Here is a 16,863-nt window from a genome sequence, read left to right as displayed (position 1 = left end):
AATGGACACAGCACTAGCACGGTGTCTCAACATCTTTCTACATGAGCCACAGACTGTCCTAAACAGAACCTAAAAGAGAATATACATATGTGCAAAATTGAACATCAGATTTTTTAAGGATCCTGATAATCTTGGGTGAGAGATTCCCAATATATAGAAAGAGGATTATTAGTTTTTTCTGGATGTTCTCTGTCATACAGTATGAGTTAAAATGCACACCAATTCTGCTGTTCTCCATATCCAGCCTCTTTGTAAATTTATTGTCTGAAATGGTTCAGGCTCTATTTAAGTGTCCACAATACTTCACTGGGAAGAAGTGGATGATGACAGATTGCTGCCTGAAGATAAAACTCTGTGTGGGCTTATGGAAAATACTGTGACCCAAGGATTGAATGCCTTGTTAAATACCAGTATGTTTATTTGTTTATCATTTGAAGTGAAACAAATGTGTGCACAAGAATCAGCAAGAGGCCACAGGCATGACAAGTATATATAATTTGGGTGTGGGAAAGTGTCTACATCGTCTACCTTTTCCTTATTCATGAAATATGTAAAAACCATTGATGTTAACCCAATACACCACAGATATGCTGTTTACCATTTTAATGATGGTAATCTTATTATTAACCGATTTAAATCACCAAATATCATAATTTCATAATAGGTGAAAATATCATGACAACTGTGGAAAGCTGGTTACGGTTCATAATCAAGATGAAATATAAGGCCTATAAAATTTGAAGCTAGCCACACTAATGTAACCAAGAAGGTTTCCAAAAAGTCATGCTCACCCTGTGGATCTTGTGTGCGAAGAAGCTCGCAAATATTTCTCTGGAAAATGGTAAAATCTACTTCTTATAACAGGAATGCAATAAAAGGGTGTATCAATGTTAAGTGGAACTGAGAGTAAGGGAAAACAGGTAAGGAGAGAAAACAAAGAAATGTCCAAGAATTTCAAATGTTTTTTTGTTGTTGAGGCTATGTAAGAGAGAAATCTAGAGAAGTTTCTGTGATTCAGAAAAACATAAAAATGATTGCCATTTATCTCCTGTGACCTGGTCCCACAGTAGACATCACTGTAGTAGGAATATGGGACAGTCACTTTGGGTGAAGAGGGTGACACATGAAGCAGGAATAAAGTGTGACAGTGATATTTGATGATGATGATGATGATGGACGGTGGTGAATGTATGCAGTTTGAATCAATTTCAGTGACTAAAATGCAGATTTCTATGGGAGACTGTAAGGTTACCATAGGTGTGCTTCTTTCATTAGGAGAACAAATATAGCCTCTGCAGCAATTTGTGGTTAAACCTTTCTGGTTACATCAATCAGGTATGATGTTGCTCATCTGGGTTGCACAGTTGGTAGTCTTAGTTTTGTTCAGAGTTGGTTGGAATCATTAAGATAAAAGTGTTGTAATGTGTGTTCAGCCATATGTGCAGATAATGTGTAATATTTGGGAACGTAAGGCCAGAATGATTCATTTTAGAATGCAAGCTGTTATACTCTCATGGCTTGATTTCATTATTCTGGTTTCATAATAGTCATCTACAAAGGCATTAATAAATCAGAAGTTGCAATTTAGTCTGTTGTACTTTCTGAACTTCAACTACTTGTAATTAAATTATATTAATTAGTCAATCAGTCATCATTAAAAGAGGTGAGGTGTTGTTATCAATTAAGTGAGAGAAAAGAGGAGGGGGTAACACAACTGACAAGACTGAAGAAAGGGGTGTTGGGGGAGTTTAACATTATGTTGATGTTAACATAATCTGAGACTGCCTGCAATCTTCTAGGAAAAGGTGGAGGAGGAAATGATATTCTGGCATTCACCTGAAGTATTTAACAGTATCCTAAAGTTTCAGGATGGCCAGATGGGAAATTATATCTTATTCCGGTCACATTCTTTTCCTAATTTGTAATAGTAGGTGACAGAACATCAATATTTGTTTCTTTCTTAAGTACTAACTAATATTGTCAGTGCATGGTTCCATGAAAACTGAGGACAATTAGATTGGCTATCCAATGGATGCTATATGAAGTACACACTTCACAGATTTCAAAGTAAAGTCCTCTGGATTACATACTTTTTATAACTGTACTTTCAAATTCCTTTAATTAACAGCAAAAGCAGACAGACAGTTTAACAAGTTTTCAAAGGGAAAAAAATAATTTACACTCACCTTCTCAGAAGTGAGGGGGTTGACAGTAGATTCTTGTTTGAAATTGAAACTGCCATCTTCATTTTTTCTAAACAGTTTTCCACTTCCATGGCCTAAAAGTTCGTGCAACCCAACTTGGACCTATGAAGTAAAAGAGAAAAACATTACTTACTTAAATGATGATGATGATGATGATTACTTAGAAATAATTTGTAGTTTTCTTTGCCGACATCAGAATTAAAGCCTAATGTTGTCACAACAACTGATAATACACATGAAGCTCGTAAATTATTAGGTCTACCCAGAAAGTAAGCTTCCATAAAGTTGTAAAGATAAATAAAGTTGCAGGAAAACATTTCAATTGCTAAGTTACCACCAAACATATCCACCACCATAATTAACATCTGTATTAATCTGTCACAGAAGTGTGCCAACTGGTATTGAAGCTAATGTTTCATATCCTTTTTCCAACTTTTCATCACAATAAAAATTTTGACCATGGAGAAATGTCGCAAAGTGTAAGAGAAAGTGGAATTAATTTTAGGGAGACTAGTACTATAAGATAAATGGACAAATGCTACCTCCCAGTTAAGCTCTATGTCAACTACCATCGTCATGAACCAGCAAAATATACACACTAAGCATTTAGCCTATCTTATTATGAACTATTTACTGCATCTCACGAATTGGATACCTGCAGGTAAGGACTGCTGGGTGCCAGATTCATAAAGTGCCATTTCTTGATACTACACTGCAGTATCTGCTCTACAGTGCCGTCAGTTATAAAGGACAACTCAGATACTCTATATAGAATGGATATTTTCCCAATCTTCAGAAAAATGTATGCACTATCAACTGAGAAACTGCTTATTTGTGATGTACTACACTAGACTTTCTGATACTTAATTTTGACTGTCACTATGTGCTGTGTTTGTGTAAACTATTTCACACACTTACACTCACATTTTGTGTCAGAAAGAAGCAAGGCCATAATTTTCAGTCACTACAGCGGCAATATTGAAAGCAATCAAGGCACATCGACTGTTGCATTTCTCACACATATCCACAAAAATTTTGTAAAATTTTGCTTCAAATTGGAAAATTCTCAGTGAGGGGCTTACTTTCTCGATTTCCCCTCATACTTATGATGTCCATCATGATGTTCATATAAAAAAGCAATAAACAAGCAATGTGCATTAATAAGTGATTTCTGAGTACAAGTGTATGCACCTAATACACTTTCTCAAGCACACTGCATTTTATCAAAAATTTCATTGAACATTGTGTAAAAAATAATATTCACAGGGGAACAGATCACTTACATTAAATTAAAGATGCAGTAAGCAGAACATTGAGCAGGGAACAGAAACAGTACAAAAACTGCTTAGCTTTTGGACAAAATCCTGCAAAATGTCTGCACAATTTTTGTAATATCAATGCTGTTACAACAAATTCATAATCTAACATGTTCATGGCAATTAGTTGCATATACAGTAACTATCGTGCAGATAACTTCACAATTACTTTTGAAGTGCTCACAACATAATGAAATTTTTATTAAAATGGAATTAACTACAGCTTGCAAGAGCAAGTGCAAATACACTTTGCATACTTGGGCGAAAGTTGCCGGAAATGACCAATGATGTGTAGCTTAATGGCACATCTGAGTAAGCACAACGCAGAAGAGGAGCACTTTTCCATGGCAATGCAGGTGTCATGCACTCACATTCACTGTGCATTTGCAGTGAGCACATACACTTCCCTTACGCCAGAGTTGGACAAAATTTATTCAATCAACATAATGAATAAAAATATTTACATGAAACATTATTCATTTACATAAACAAAAAATTTACTTGTCACCTGAGAATTAAAAGTGTTGCAAATAAGAGATGAATTTGAAGTTGCAATGAGACATATTGCTACAATTCCTTGTCATTTATTAAAAAAATGTGCTTTATGTTGTTTTAAAATTAATTTTCAGAACTACTGCGGAAATGAGCTTTTTTCTCTGCCCCGAGTTTCCATATTTTTAATCTTCGAATGTAGCAGCATTTCAATGTACTACGAAAATCCGACTGGCAAGACTGTTGCGATGTTGTCAAAATTGCCAACTATACGTTCTGAATTTTTTCCTACCTGTGAGAAGAGATGGTTGCTAATAGGAGCTTTTATGAATTGTGAATCACATGCAGTATTCTCTTCACCATAAGAATAATACGAATATAAACATTTTGACATGTATTCTTTCGTGTTTGCTACTATCTCATTTAAATCCCGTCTGCCTAATAAATTACAAAACTAGAGTGAGACAACAGCAAACGCGGAAGAATATACATACCATGATATGTTTATATTCGTGTTATTCTTATGCCTAATAGTGAGAGTCAGAAATGAAGCACGGCAATTTGACTATATTTTTAAATCTAAGATGACTAATTTCTGTGCAGAATGTAATGTAGTAAAGAGGTGTCTGCAAAGATTTTCAAACGGAGAAAAATTTTCGCTACACTCTCGTACAGAACAGCTATCATACACAATCTATTATTTGGTTCTTGTTGATCATTATCAAAGAAAGCAGCAGTGTAAGTAACAACAAATGGCAGTCTCTTGCCATTGATTCGCTAATCAGACGATTCCTCTATCTTTTTTTAAAATTGTAAGCGGCGGTAGCGCACGCACAAAAGCAAGCCATACCGCCAAGCGCCGACAGGCCGTAAACACTCATTATCAGAATGCAACCAACAATGCACAACACAGTACAGTAATACATTTTCAGCTTTGAGTGACAAACTCCTATAACAAAGAGAACAGCACTTATCATATCAACGAAAAATAAGCAATCAATTCAAACCAGACGAAGCATATGAAAAAGGAAGGGTACCCGTATAAATACGGACGCAGCACCTGACGCATAGCAACGGCTACCTGGTAAAGCTTAACTGCTAAGCTTACAATTCTAACCAAACTACTGTAGCTGTATCGTCATTCATTCGACCTAAATTGTGTCTCACATTACAATGGACCAACTTTGTTTCGATTTGGAGATGCGGCCTAAAACTTTTCTCTCCCCTTGAATTTCGAGCCTCGAATTTCAGGTGCGGCTTAGATTCGAGTAAATACGGTACTCTTTTTTAAATATCTCATTAGAAAGTTTGAATATAATAGAGGGAAATATTCCATGTGGGAAAAATATATCTAAAAACAAAGATGATGTAACTTACCAAATGAAAGCGTTGGTATGTTGATAGAGACACAAACAAACACAAACACAATATTCAAGCTTTCGCAACGCACGGTTGCTTCATCAGGAAAGAGGGAAGGAGAGGGAAAGACAAAAGGATGTGGGTTTTAAGGGAGAGGGTAAGGCGTCATCCCAATCCCGGCAGCGGAAAGACTTAACTTTGGGGGGAAAAAGGGACAGGTATACACTCGCAACCCCCCCCCCCCCCCCCCCCCCCCCCCCACACACACACGAGCAGACATATTTCTGCTTGTGTCTGTATATGTGCGGATGGATGTGTGTGTGTGCGCGCGAGAGAGAGAGAGAGAGAGAGAGAGAGAGAGAGAGAGAATACCTGTCCCCTTTTCCCCCTAAGTCAAGTCTTTCCGCTCCCGAGATTGGGATGACTCCTTACCCTCTCCCTTAAAACCCACACCCATTAGAGAGTTTATTTGATTGTCAAAGATTTTCCTTTGTGACACAGTAAAGAAAATACATTTTACATTCGCAAAACTCCTGAAATTGTCTTTAGTTCAGGATAACGATACAAGACTTTCAAACTGCAATTTTCTTAAGCAAAAACTGAGAAATCATCAACTCCACCATAGCTTTTGGCAAATACCATTGTTGTGATCACACACAAGATTCTCCTTTCAAATTACGTTAAAAATAATTTTTCTTTTTACGTCGTAATATCATACAAAAATCACAACCCGATTTCTTTGGCTATTGGTGTTTGTAGTTTTGTTTAATGCCCTTGGATCATGGACAGTAATACAGGTCAACTATTTTGTCTCTAAATCAAATGAAAGGCATTGATACAATAATTGTTGTAGAAAGGTGAAAAAAGCATTCCAACAGTCTCTTGGCACTTTCTCGACAAAAATGTTGCCAGCGCGCTGCAATATTATGAACTCTTACGTACTCAAACCTATGGTCTCTTCTGAAATTTTTCCATCTCTAATCTCTATGTAGATGCATACTGAATCAAAAAGCTATTTCATCTTTTAATGGAAAGCTTACTCAGAGTTACTCTGAAGCACTTTGTGATGCCTTTCGATGTCCATCAGATTTTCTACATCATTTTAGGAGACTTATATTAAGTCTGTTGATGTTTGTCATGAGCAATAACTTACTTCTTAATTTGTTCAGTCAAGTTGTAGCACTAAAAACACAAACAAACTGCATACTCATATTGAGATACCTATCCAATAGTGTTATCAATCTCGGTACATTGGAAGAACGTGTCTTAGATTAACAGTTTCTGTTGGCACATTGTCTACTTACATACAGTACTTCTGAATATTACAAGGGGGAGGGGGAGATTACAGGCAAATGCAGAGTTGGTTGAATTGGGCAACGTTGGTGGTGTTAAGGGCTAAGGCTGTCTGCCAACAAAGCATTTTTACATTGCACTTGTTATGCTGCAAAGTTCAATCCCAAAGTTGGTTTGTATACTGCAGTGCTTTGCTAGGCATGGTGGTGTGTCTTTACCTTTCTTCTACCTCTGAAACAACTTGTACTACCAGTTAAAAAGAGGACACACATTTCAACCAGTAATTCAAAACACTATTTAACTTGACTTACATATTTCTCATTGTCAGAGTTGAAAAAAAAGCAACAAATAACAGCAAATTATACGACCTATGGGGTACTGAACCCCAAAAATCTATGGTTTTGTAATCTGAAACTTAACCCACTGAACCCAATTTCAGGATAAACCATGTATAAGTTATTAATAAAACAGAAACTGAGCTGGAGGACAAACAATAGTTACAGAATGCTGTACATAAAGTGAACAAAGAACATGTGGTGGCGTTCTACATTATCTGTTCTTTAAGTGATGAATGATAAATAATTATTTGTATTCAAAGAGAGGAATAGTCTCTTTGGCTGCAAAAATTTATTCTTGAATAAATGTGTTTGAATGATCTACTTATTCATATAATTATTCAGTTAGAAATTTATTTGAATAGTGCAGTTCTCTGCCTACCAGTACACCTTGCACTTCCTTTCTCTTTCGCAGTGAGAGCAGTACTGTTAATGTTATTTGAGAGCCTATAGTGTACATGGACTGAAGTTTTTTATGTTGATTACAAACAAAATTGATGATTAGAATCATTTTTCCCACCCCTCCATGTAAATATTTTTCTTTTTTCTGTCTCCACAATTAAATCAATGACCATCAATAACATTCAATATTTGACTATCACTAACTTTCTTTACACATAATTTTACTCAGTCACTGTGGTAATATTTGGAGAACCCCTGGTATACAGCAAATATGTTTTCCATTGAATAGTGGTAGCTAAAAAGAAATTCTAGTTCTAAATAAAATCCAAAGTTTGGCACACCCATCAGTGCCGCTACGTTGTGAAAAAGCAATATAGCAAGCGGCAGCAAGAGAGTGCTGCATGATAGGAAATTAGGAGAGTCCAGGCTATGTGCAAAGCGAGTGTTGTGAGCAAATTCTACCCATATGAGTTTGCCACACAGATGCATTCTCTAGTGCACTAGCTCACGCTGGAAAGGGGTGAGATGTTGGTTGGTTGGTTGTTTGAGGTGTAAGGGACCAAACAGCGAGGTCATCAGTCCCTTGTTTCAAATATACTCCATTCTGCTAACGAGACATCTCAGAAAAGTCAGAACAATAAAATGGAAAAAGGGAAAAACGTAAAAGGGCAGTCATGTTGTCATTGGTAAAAACAAATGAGGGAAGTTGGCAAGAGAAACGAACCCAACACTATGCTGAAACAGCATAGGCAAGACCACCTGTGACTTAAAAGGTACAACTGCTATAATGCAGAAAGTACGTATGGGAATAGAAAGACTAACCAAGCCTTAAAAAGAAGGGGTAAAAACAGAGTAAAGGGGGAAGAAAAGAGGATTCCAGTCAGGGAGGTGAATCGGGAATCTCTGAACACTGCCTACAGTGGGAGAAACCCAAACACTCACCGCCCTGCCCCAACACCAGAGAGAGATTAAAAACTTTAAAACTGAGAATAAAAACCACTCTCCCGGAGGAAACCGAGAACCAGAGAGACCATCCGCGAATCGTCAGCCAACATCAAAGGTAAAGTGTGGGGGAGTCTGTACTTAACACGCAGAGCTAAAAGAAGGGGGCATTCAACCAAAATGTGGGCTACTGACTGGAAGGCTCCACAACCACAAAGCGGGGGTGGCTCATCACGCAAAAGAAAACCATGGGTCAGCCTGGTATGGCCAATGCGGAGACGACACAGTGTAGTCGAGTCCTTTCGGGAGAGGCGAAAGGAAGAACGCCATGGGCCTGGTGTCACCTTAATTGCACGAAGTTTATTAGACAGTGGAGTAGCCTCCCAAGAATTGGCCCATGACTGTGCGAAGTGGGATTTGATGTGAAGCCGTAAATCCGCTGCAGGAGGGGTTACGGAAAACGGGGGGTAAGTAACTGCTCCCCCAGCCAAACGATCAGCGAGCTCATTACCCGGGATACCCACATGGCCAGGGACCCAAAGGAAGTCAATAGAACAAGCAGCACGGTGAATATCAGCGAGATGGTCATGGATGGCAGAGACCAAGGGATGGCGCGAAAAACACCGGTCAATAGCAAGAAGGCCACTCATCAAGTCCGTACATAACAGAACGCGATTGTGTTGGGATTGTTTAATAAAGGTAAGGGCCCGGGAAATTGCCATCAATTCCGCAGTAAACACCCCACATGTAGGTGGCAGCAGATGATTTTCCGTTCCAACAGAGGACGTGAAAGCATACCCAGCATGATCAGCAGATTTAGAGCCATCAGTGTAAAAAACAACAGCATCCCGAAACTCCCATAAAATTTGGCGGAAAAAGGTACGGAACACCACCAGGGGGATGGAATCTTTCGGTCCGCGGCGGAGATCCATCCGAAGTCGAGGCCGAGGAACTAACCAAGGAGGGGTGGAGGGGAGGGAGCGAGGAAGACAGGACGAAGAAGGAAGCTGAAAATGACGGTAAAGAGACGCAAGGCGCAGTCCAACCGGTAAACCCGCCCGAGGGCGGGAGTCGGGTGGGCGACGTCCATGGTCTGGCAACAGGATAGAATAGGAAGGGTGAGTGGGAGAAGAACGGATAGTGAGGGCATAAGACACCAGAAGCTGGGACCGCCGAACAGAAGGGGGGGGGGGGGGGGGGATCCCAGCTTCAACCAGGAGACTATCAACAGGGCTAGTAGGGAAGGCACCGGTGGCCAAACGGATACCACGATGGTGGACTGGATCCAGCACGTGCAGTGTGGAAGGAGCAGCTGAACCATAAACTTGACAACCATAGTCCAAACGAGACAGAACGAGAGCACGATAAAGACGGAGGAGGAGGGAACGGTCCGCACCCCACGAGGAGTGGGCAAGGAAGCGAAGGACATTGAGTTCACGGAAACATCCTACCTTCAGGAGTCTGATATGGGGCAGCCAAGTGAGCTTGTTGTCGAAAAGAAGACCCAGGAAACGAAACTGTGGGACCACAGGCAATCGTTGTGCGTCGAGATAGAGCTCTGGATCAGGGTGGACCATAGTACGGCGACAGAAGTGGACCACCCGCGATTTTAAAGGAGAGAATTGAAACCCGTGTGAGTGGGTCCATGCAGAGGCACGCCGTATAGCCATCTGGAGCTGCCGTTCTGCAGATGCCATCGAGGAGGAACTAACCCAAATGCAGAAATCATCCACATACAGGGCAGGAGCAACCAAGGGACCGACAGAGGCCACAAGTCCATCGATAGCAATGAGGAAAAGAAGGACACTCAAGACAGAACCCTGTGGGATGCCCGTCTCCTGGGTCCGTGGAGAACTAAAAGCAGTACCAACTCGAACTCTGAATGACCGATGGAGCAGGAACTGGCGGATAAAAATCGGGAGTGGGCCCCGAAGACCCCACTGATGAAGGGTTAGTAAGATGTGATGGCACCAGGCCGTGTCATAGGCCTTGCGAAGGTCAAAAAACACTGCAACCAAATGGCGGCGCTGGGAAAAAGCCTGCCGAACTGCAGATTCCAAGCGAAGTAAATGATCGATTGGAGATCGTCCCTCTCGAAAGCCACACTGGTAAGGAGACAATAGATCCCGAGATTCGAGGACCCAAGTGAGCCGACGGGCTACCATCCGTTCAAGTAACTTACAAACAACATTGGTCAAACTAATTGGACGATAGCTGTCAACAGATAGGGGGTTCTTACCAGGCTTAAGGACAGGAACCACAATGCTATCCCTCCACTGAGAAGGGAAGTCACCCTGGAGCCAGATACGGTTAAACACCCGAAGATGATGTTGCCGTTGTGGAGCACTGAGATGTTGAAGCAGTTGGTTATGAATGGAATCTGGGCCAGGGGCCGTATCATGAGAAGAAGATAGAGCAGAAAGAAATTCCCATTCAGTAAAAGGTTCGTTGTAAGATTCTGGCTCACAAGTGGTGAAACATAAGGTGAGAGCTTCAGCCTGCTGTTTTTGATGAAGGAAAGCAGCTGGATAGGAGGCTGATGCTGATGCCACTGCAAAATGGGTCGCAAGATGTTCTGCGAGAACTAATGGGTCCGTACAAATGCCATCTGGGAGGTGAAGGCCTGGGAGGGTGGACTGCCGATGGCAACCTTCGAGAGAGCGAAGTGTAGCCCATACCCGTGACAGAGGGACAGTGGAACCAAGGGAAGAAACGAATCGTTCCCAACATATCCACTTGCTCTGTTTGATTAAATAACGGGCTTTAGCGCGAAGGCGTTTAAAGGTAGTAAGGCTGGCTACGGATGGGTGCCTCTTGAAGTGTTGCAAAGCTCGACGGCGATCACGGATGGCAATGGCAATGGCCGTACTCCACCACGGGACTTGCCGGCGACGAAATGGTCCAGATGAGCGCGGGACAGCAACGTTAGCAGCACGAACAATCGCGTCAGACACGTCACGTAGGACGTCATCAATACAACCCGACAAAGAGGGAGAAAACTCGACCTGTGCAGTGTATAGCGGCCAATCGGCGCGGTGGAAAGACCAACGAGGTAATCTGTCCATCGGGGAGCGGGAAGGGAGCGTGATAATCAACGGGAAATGGTCACTATCACAAAGGTCGTCGTGTGGCGACCAGTTTAATGAAGGGAGGAGAGAGGGAGAAGAAAGAGAAAGATCAATGGCAGAAAAGGTACCATGACCAGCACTGAAATGAGTAGGGGAGCCATCATTAAGAAGGCACAGGTCGTGGTCTGCAATAAATTGGTCTATAAGAAGACCTCGTCGAGATGGAAGAGCACTGCCCCACAAAGGATGATGAGCATTAAAATCCCCAAGGAGGAGGAAGGGAGGAGGAAGTTGCTGAAGAAGGGTGGTTAAGGCAGCAGGTGTAAGTGTCCTGTCAGGAGGGAGATAAAGATTGCAAACTGTGACTGCAGGGTCTAAGTGGACCCTAACAGCAACCGCTTCCAATGTAGTTTGGAGAGGAATCCACGTGCTGGCAATGTCTGTACGGACCAACGTACAAACGCCACCAGAAGCCCGCAAGGGTCCGACCCGATTTCGACAGAAAACACGGAACCCACGGAGGGTCGGTGAGTGAGCATCAGTAAAATGAGATTCCTGGAGAACCACACAAGCTGCAGAGTAGGACGAAAGAAGGGATTTCAATTCCGGAAGGTGACGATAGTAGCCATTACAATTCCATTGGAGAACCACAGAACGATGGGTGAAATGAGGGCGGAACACGCTAAAACCAGTCATACCGCAGGGTCCCCACCCGTCACCGACAAGGAGGGGGCGACATCCATGAACGACAGGTCAGAATCCGGTTGTGAAGTCGGGGAAGGGACCTCCGGTGACACCAGAGGCTCTTTGTCCCGGGACTTATGTTTCTTCTTCTTTTCAGGCTGAGAACGAGGAGGGCTGTGTGGCATAAAGGAGCCAGCTGCAGCAATATCAGGAACAGAAAGAGACCGGGTGACCTGCGGGCCCACAGCCCGCGGCTCTCGCAGTCGCCGCGCGGCAGCAGACCTTTGACCTGGAAGGTGCCGGGAAGCGGGAAGGGGCATCTCTGGAGAGGCGCCCTTGACCAGCAGACGCCGAAGGAGTGGGACACTTCTCCGGCTGGGGAGGGGGAGCAGTGCCCAGAGGAGGTGTGGGAGCTGCAGGGGAGGGGGGGAGGAGAGGGGTCCGGGATGGGGGTAAGGAAGGGGGAGGAAGGGGTGAAGATGTAACCAAGGCGTAACTAGATGTCATGGACACAGGGTGCAGTCGTGCATATTTCTTACGGGCCTCTGTGTAGCTTAAACGATCGAGGGACTTATACTCCTGTATCTTTTTTTCTTTCTTATATACTGGGCAATCTGGTGAACGTGGAGAATGACTACCATGACAATTTACACATACAGGAGGGGGAACACAGGGACTCCCCTCATGGAGTGGACGTCCACAGTCACCACAGAGAGGGTCCTGAGAACAGCGAGAAGACATGTGGCCAAAACGCAAGCACTTAAAACACCTCATAGGAGGTGGGATGTACGGCTTCACATCACAACGATACACCATAATCTTAACTTTCTCAGGAAGGGTATCCCCTTCAAAGGCCAGGATAAAGGCACCAGTATCAATACGATTATCTTTAGGACCCTTCTGAACACGCCGAACAAAGTGAACACCCCCCCGTCCGAGATTGTCCCGAAGTTCCTCATCAGTTTGAAGGATGAGGTCCCTGTGAAAAATCACACCTTGTACCATATTTAGAGACTGGTGAGGGGTAATGGACACAGGAATTGTGCCAAGATGGGTACAGGCACAAAGGGCCGCAGATTGGGCAGCTGAAGCGGTTTTTATCAGCAACGAACCCGACCGCATCTTGCCAAGGGAGTCCACTTCGCCGAACTTGTCTTCAATGTGTTCCACAAAGAATAAAGGCTTGACACTGGTGAAAGTATCCCCATCAGTCCTGGTGCAAACTAGATAACGGGGGAAAGGTTTTGCCCCTAGACGACGGGCCTGACCCTCTTCCCAGGGGGTAGCCATGGAAGGGAAGGCCGAAGGGGCAAGAGAAGCAGCACTTGAGGAATCAGTACCACGCAGAGAGACGGCCGCAGAAGAATGGCCAGAGTTTTGGACCCGTATGCGTTTCATCTGCATAGCGTCCGCCCTGATACCACCCACTCCGATCAGGGGCTCTCCTCACGGGCGCCACCCAGCCACAGCAAGGGCCGTCTGGCACGGCGGCCATTGCCGGGAGTTCCGATGCTCCAGGATGACGAGCAACCACTCCAAGGCATGCATGAGGAGGTCACAGCTCAGGTATCAGAAGTGTGATCCCTGTGTGTTCAGGGGGCTCAACCAAAAGGGTACATAGCGACCCCACCACACGGGCTGGCTACCGTGCTGGCTATGCACCCTAGCATCAAACAACGACGTGAAAGAAAAGGTGGAATGTACTAGGAGGGCGCACGTCGGAGACACTAGGTAAGGTGCTCTTCCCCAAATGGCTCACACTACGGAGGAGAAATTTTGTAATGGAGGTCAAACCCCAGAGGGGGACCAAGGAATGCCAAAAGGAGGAGACGATTACGCAACAAAGCCGGAGTATAAAACCAACAGAACCAAGAGGATAGCGGGGCCAACATAAACAAGGACACCAATAGAGGGAGAGGAGAGGGCGAGGGGAAAGGAGCATGGAGGGGAAAGGAGGGGAAGGGAAAGGAAATGCAGCCTGGGAGAGAAAGACGGCTGCAATGGCTCGGGGCCCCGTGCTCGCCACGCACGTATCCACAAAAGAGTTGTGGACCCCCTGGGGGGGGGGGGGTGAGATGTGTCTTCATGAAAGAAATAATAATAATAGTAGTAATAATAATAATAATTATAATAATAATAATACCACGACCACGACCACCACCACCACCACCACCGCCACCGCCACCACCACCACCAACAACAAAGGTTATTCTAAAGTAATGTGGGGAATGATGAGACACTGAGGAGGAGGGTTATATTGAAATGTAGTTATTTTGTGGTAAAGAGTTCTTGTTATTTGTCATCTAAGAAACAAGTTGATTAGTTCATGAGCATTTCTGTGGAAGATTTTGACAACAATGTCACTCTAGTAGTTATTGTATAATAAGTCATTAGTTTGAGAACTGGATTACACTAATAGACACAAATTGACATGTAAAATAAGGACAACATGACTTAAGGAAGAAACATGGTTGACAAAAGAACCGTATCATTCAAACATGAAACATTAGTAAAATACTACGCAGGCTGCTGCCTCTTTATTTTTTTAATTCACCAGTCATTTAAGTTAGCATTATTTTCGGTTTCACAGACTCTCAGTGCATTTAAGACTAGTGACTGATTAGTGAAAGAGGTAATATTTCTTAAGAATACCAAGCTTCTCAATATTTCCATTTGGTTCAAATCACTAACACCCACCTCAAATGCAGGAACTCTGTACTTATTAAGCAGCTCCTTATCTTCATCTCCGAGAAAAGGTAAAGTTATTTCTTTGTAATTTGCAGGAATTACATTACCAAGAGACACATTTTTAAATCCTTCACTTTGACGAATTTCATCATCTGAAAGGAAAAAAGTAAAAAGAATTTTCATCAAACAATAAATATCTCATATTCTCATCAACAATAATAAAAATTTGGGTGTGTGTTTGTACTACACAATAACACAAAATATTCTTATGAAACAGGTTTTCCTTCTCATAGGTGGGAGTAGGTGTAACGCAAGTGGAAGGAGAATGGAGTGGAGTAGAGGGAACAGATGGGAGGAATAGAATGGTAAGGTGTGTAGGAAATATTCCTCAGGGGTGGAACTTGTAGATGCATGCATGGAGCAGGTTAAAAGACAGTTACAAGGAAAATAGAAAGATAAAAGGTAAATGCAGGAAGAACATGGAGGGTAAAAAATAAGCAAAAGAGGTAATAAAAGTTTACAATGTGTGAGACATGGGAAAGTATAGAACTTAATAGGGAGTAGAGGCCAGTGTGGGGTAGGAGAGAGGAGTGGAAAGGAGAGGAGAGGGAGCTAAGAGGATAGCAGATGGAACATTGGTGCTAGTAGGTATTGAGGTCAGGATAGTTGTGGAAACAAAGAATATGTTGCAGTCAGAATTACCACCTGTGCTGCTTAGAAAGCTGATATTGGAAACTATGATGCATCATTTGAAGCCAACGATATTTGTTGCGTAGAATGCCCTGCACTGGGTAAACCATATTTGCCCTTTGCAATGGTCTGGTGTTTGATATTCATCCAGTTAGACAGTTGTTTGCAGTGAAATCCATATGAGAGGCTGCACAGTAGTTGCAACAAAATTGGTGTATGATGTGAGTGCTTTTACAAGTGACACCCCCACCCCACTCCCAAGTCCCTGTTCTCCTTTATTGGATAGGAAATGATAGCGATGGGGCTACAATATAAAGTGGTGAGTGGATGTATGGGACATGTCTCACAGCTGGGTCATATTTCATTGTTTGGGAGGATGGAGGAATACCATTTGGGGTGAAAGTGGGAAGGTTGTGAAGATGATATACTTCATTTCAGGGCATGAGGAGAAGTCGAAACCCTGGTGTAGGATAAAATTTATTTGTCCTGGTCCTTTTATTCCCGTTCTGTCTGCGGCATTTCCTACACCCATCCTAGGCAGCAGGGCCAACTGTGAAAGCAGCCATATTGTATTATTATTTTACTGTAGCTTCCTACCCAAGTATGTTAAAATAACTATTTACCTACATGAATGGCTGCCACAAAGCTGAGCGAAGATAAATAGGTCACCCGGTTACAGATAATGCTGTACAATATAATGTGGTTGTTTTAAATGGCTACTTCAAATGGTCAACACCAGCTTTCCCACACAGCACTGGTGGGAACTCTCCCAATAATGTATCCTTTCTTCCCATAACCCTACTGGCCTCAAATCTATTGCCCATTCTCCAATTATCTTTGCCCCCATTCCTCTGCTCCTCACTTTGGGAACTACAAGGAAGGTGTTTCCAGTGAATACCGTATTTACTCGAATCTAAACCGCACTTTTTTTCCGATTTTTGAAATCCAAAAAACCGCCTGCGGCTTAGAATCGAGTGCAAAGTAAGAGGAAGTTCTGAAAAATGTTGGTAGGTGCCACCACAACTAACTTCTGCCATCGAATATATGTAGCACTACACAGGCACGCTTTGCAGGCAAAAAGATAAATACTGGCGCCAAAACCTCTGCGCCAGTAAATAAATTTAAAAAAGGTGGAAAACGAGCTTTTTTTCTCCGCCCCGAGTTTCAACCACTGCATTTTCATACATTATCCAACGAAGTAAATACAAATTCCGTATTGTTCATCTTCGAACGGAGCAGCATTTCAATGTACTACGAAAATCCGACTGGCAAGACTGTTCGGGATGTTTGTCAATATGGCCAACTCTACGTTCTGAATTTTTTCCTACCTGTGAGAAGATATGGTTGCTAATAGTAACTTTTATGAATTGTGAATCACATGCAGTATTCT

General features: G+C 42.7%; 1 protein-coding gene across 3 annotated transcripts in view; it reads right to left on the bottom strand.

Annotated features, from left to right (window-relative positions):
* Positions 1-16,863, bottom strand: part of LOC124600577 (dipeptidyl peptidase 3) — a 143,186-nt gene that overhangs the window by 41,871 nt on the left and 84,452 nt on the right. For all 3 annotated transcript variants that reach the window (XM_047136175.1, XM_047136174.1, XM_047136173.1), the window contains exons 9-10: positions 14,793-14,935; positions 2,187-2,306 (exon numbers count right to left, since the gene is read on the bottom strand). In XM_047136175.1, the coding sequence (XP_046992131.1) occupies positions 2,187-2,306; positions 14,793-14,935 (263 nt within the window). The remainder of the gene's footprint in view (positions 1-2,186; positions 2,307-14,792; positions 14,936-16,863) is intronic.

Source organism: Schistocerca americana, chromosome 1 (assembly GCF_021461395.2).
Source record: "Schistocerca americana isolate TAMUIC-IGC-003095 chromosome 1, iqSchAmer2.1, whole genome shotgun sequence".
Lineage (NCBI taxonomy): Eukaryota > Metazoa > Arthropoda > Insecta > Orthoptera > Acrididae > Schistocerca > Schistocerca americana.
Note: the sequence above shows the minus strand (reverse complement) of the source record. Positions and strands in the feature narration are given on the sequence as shown.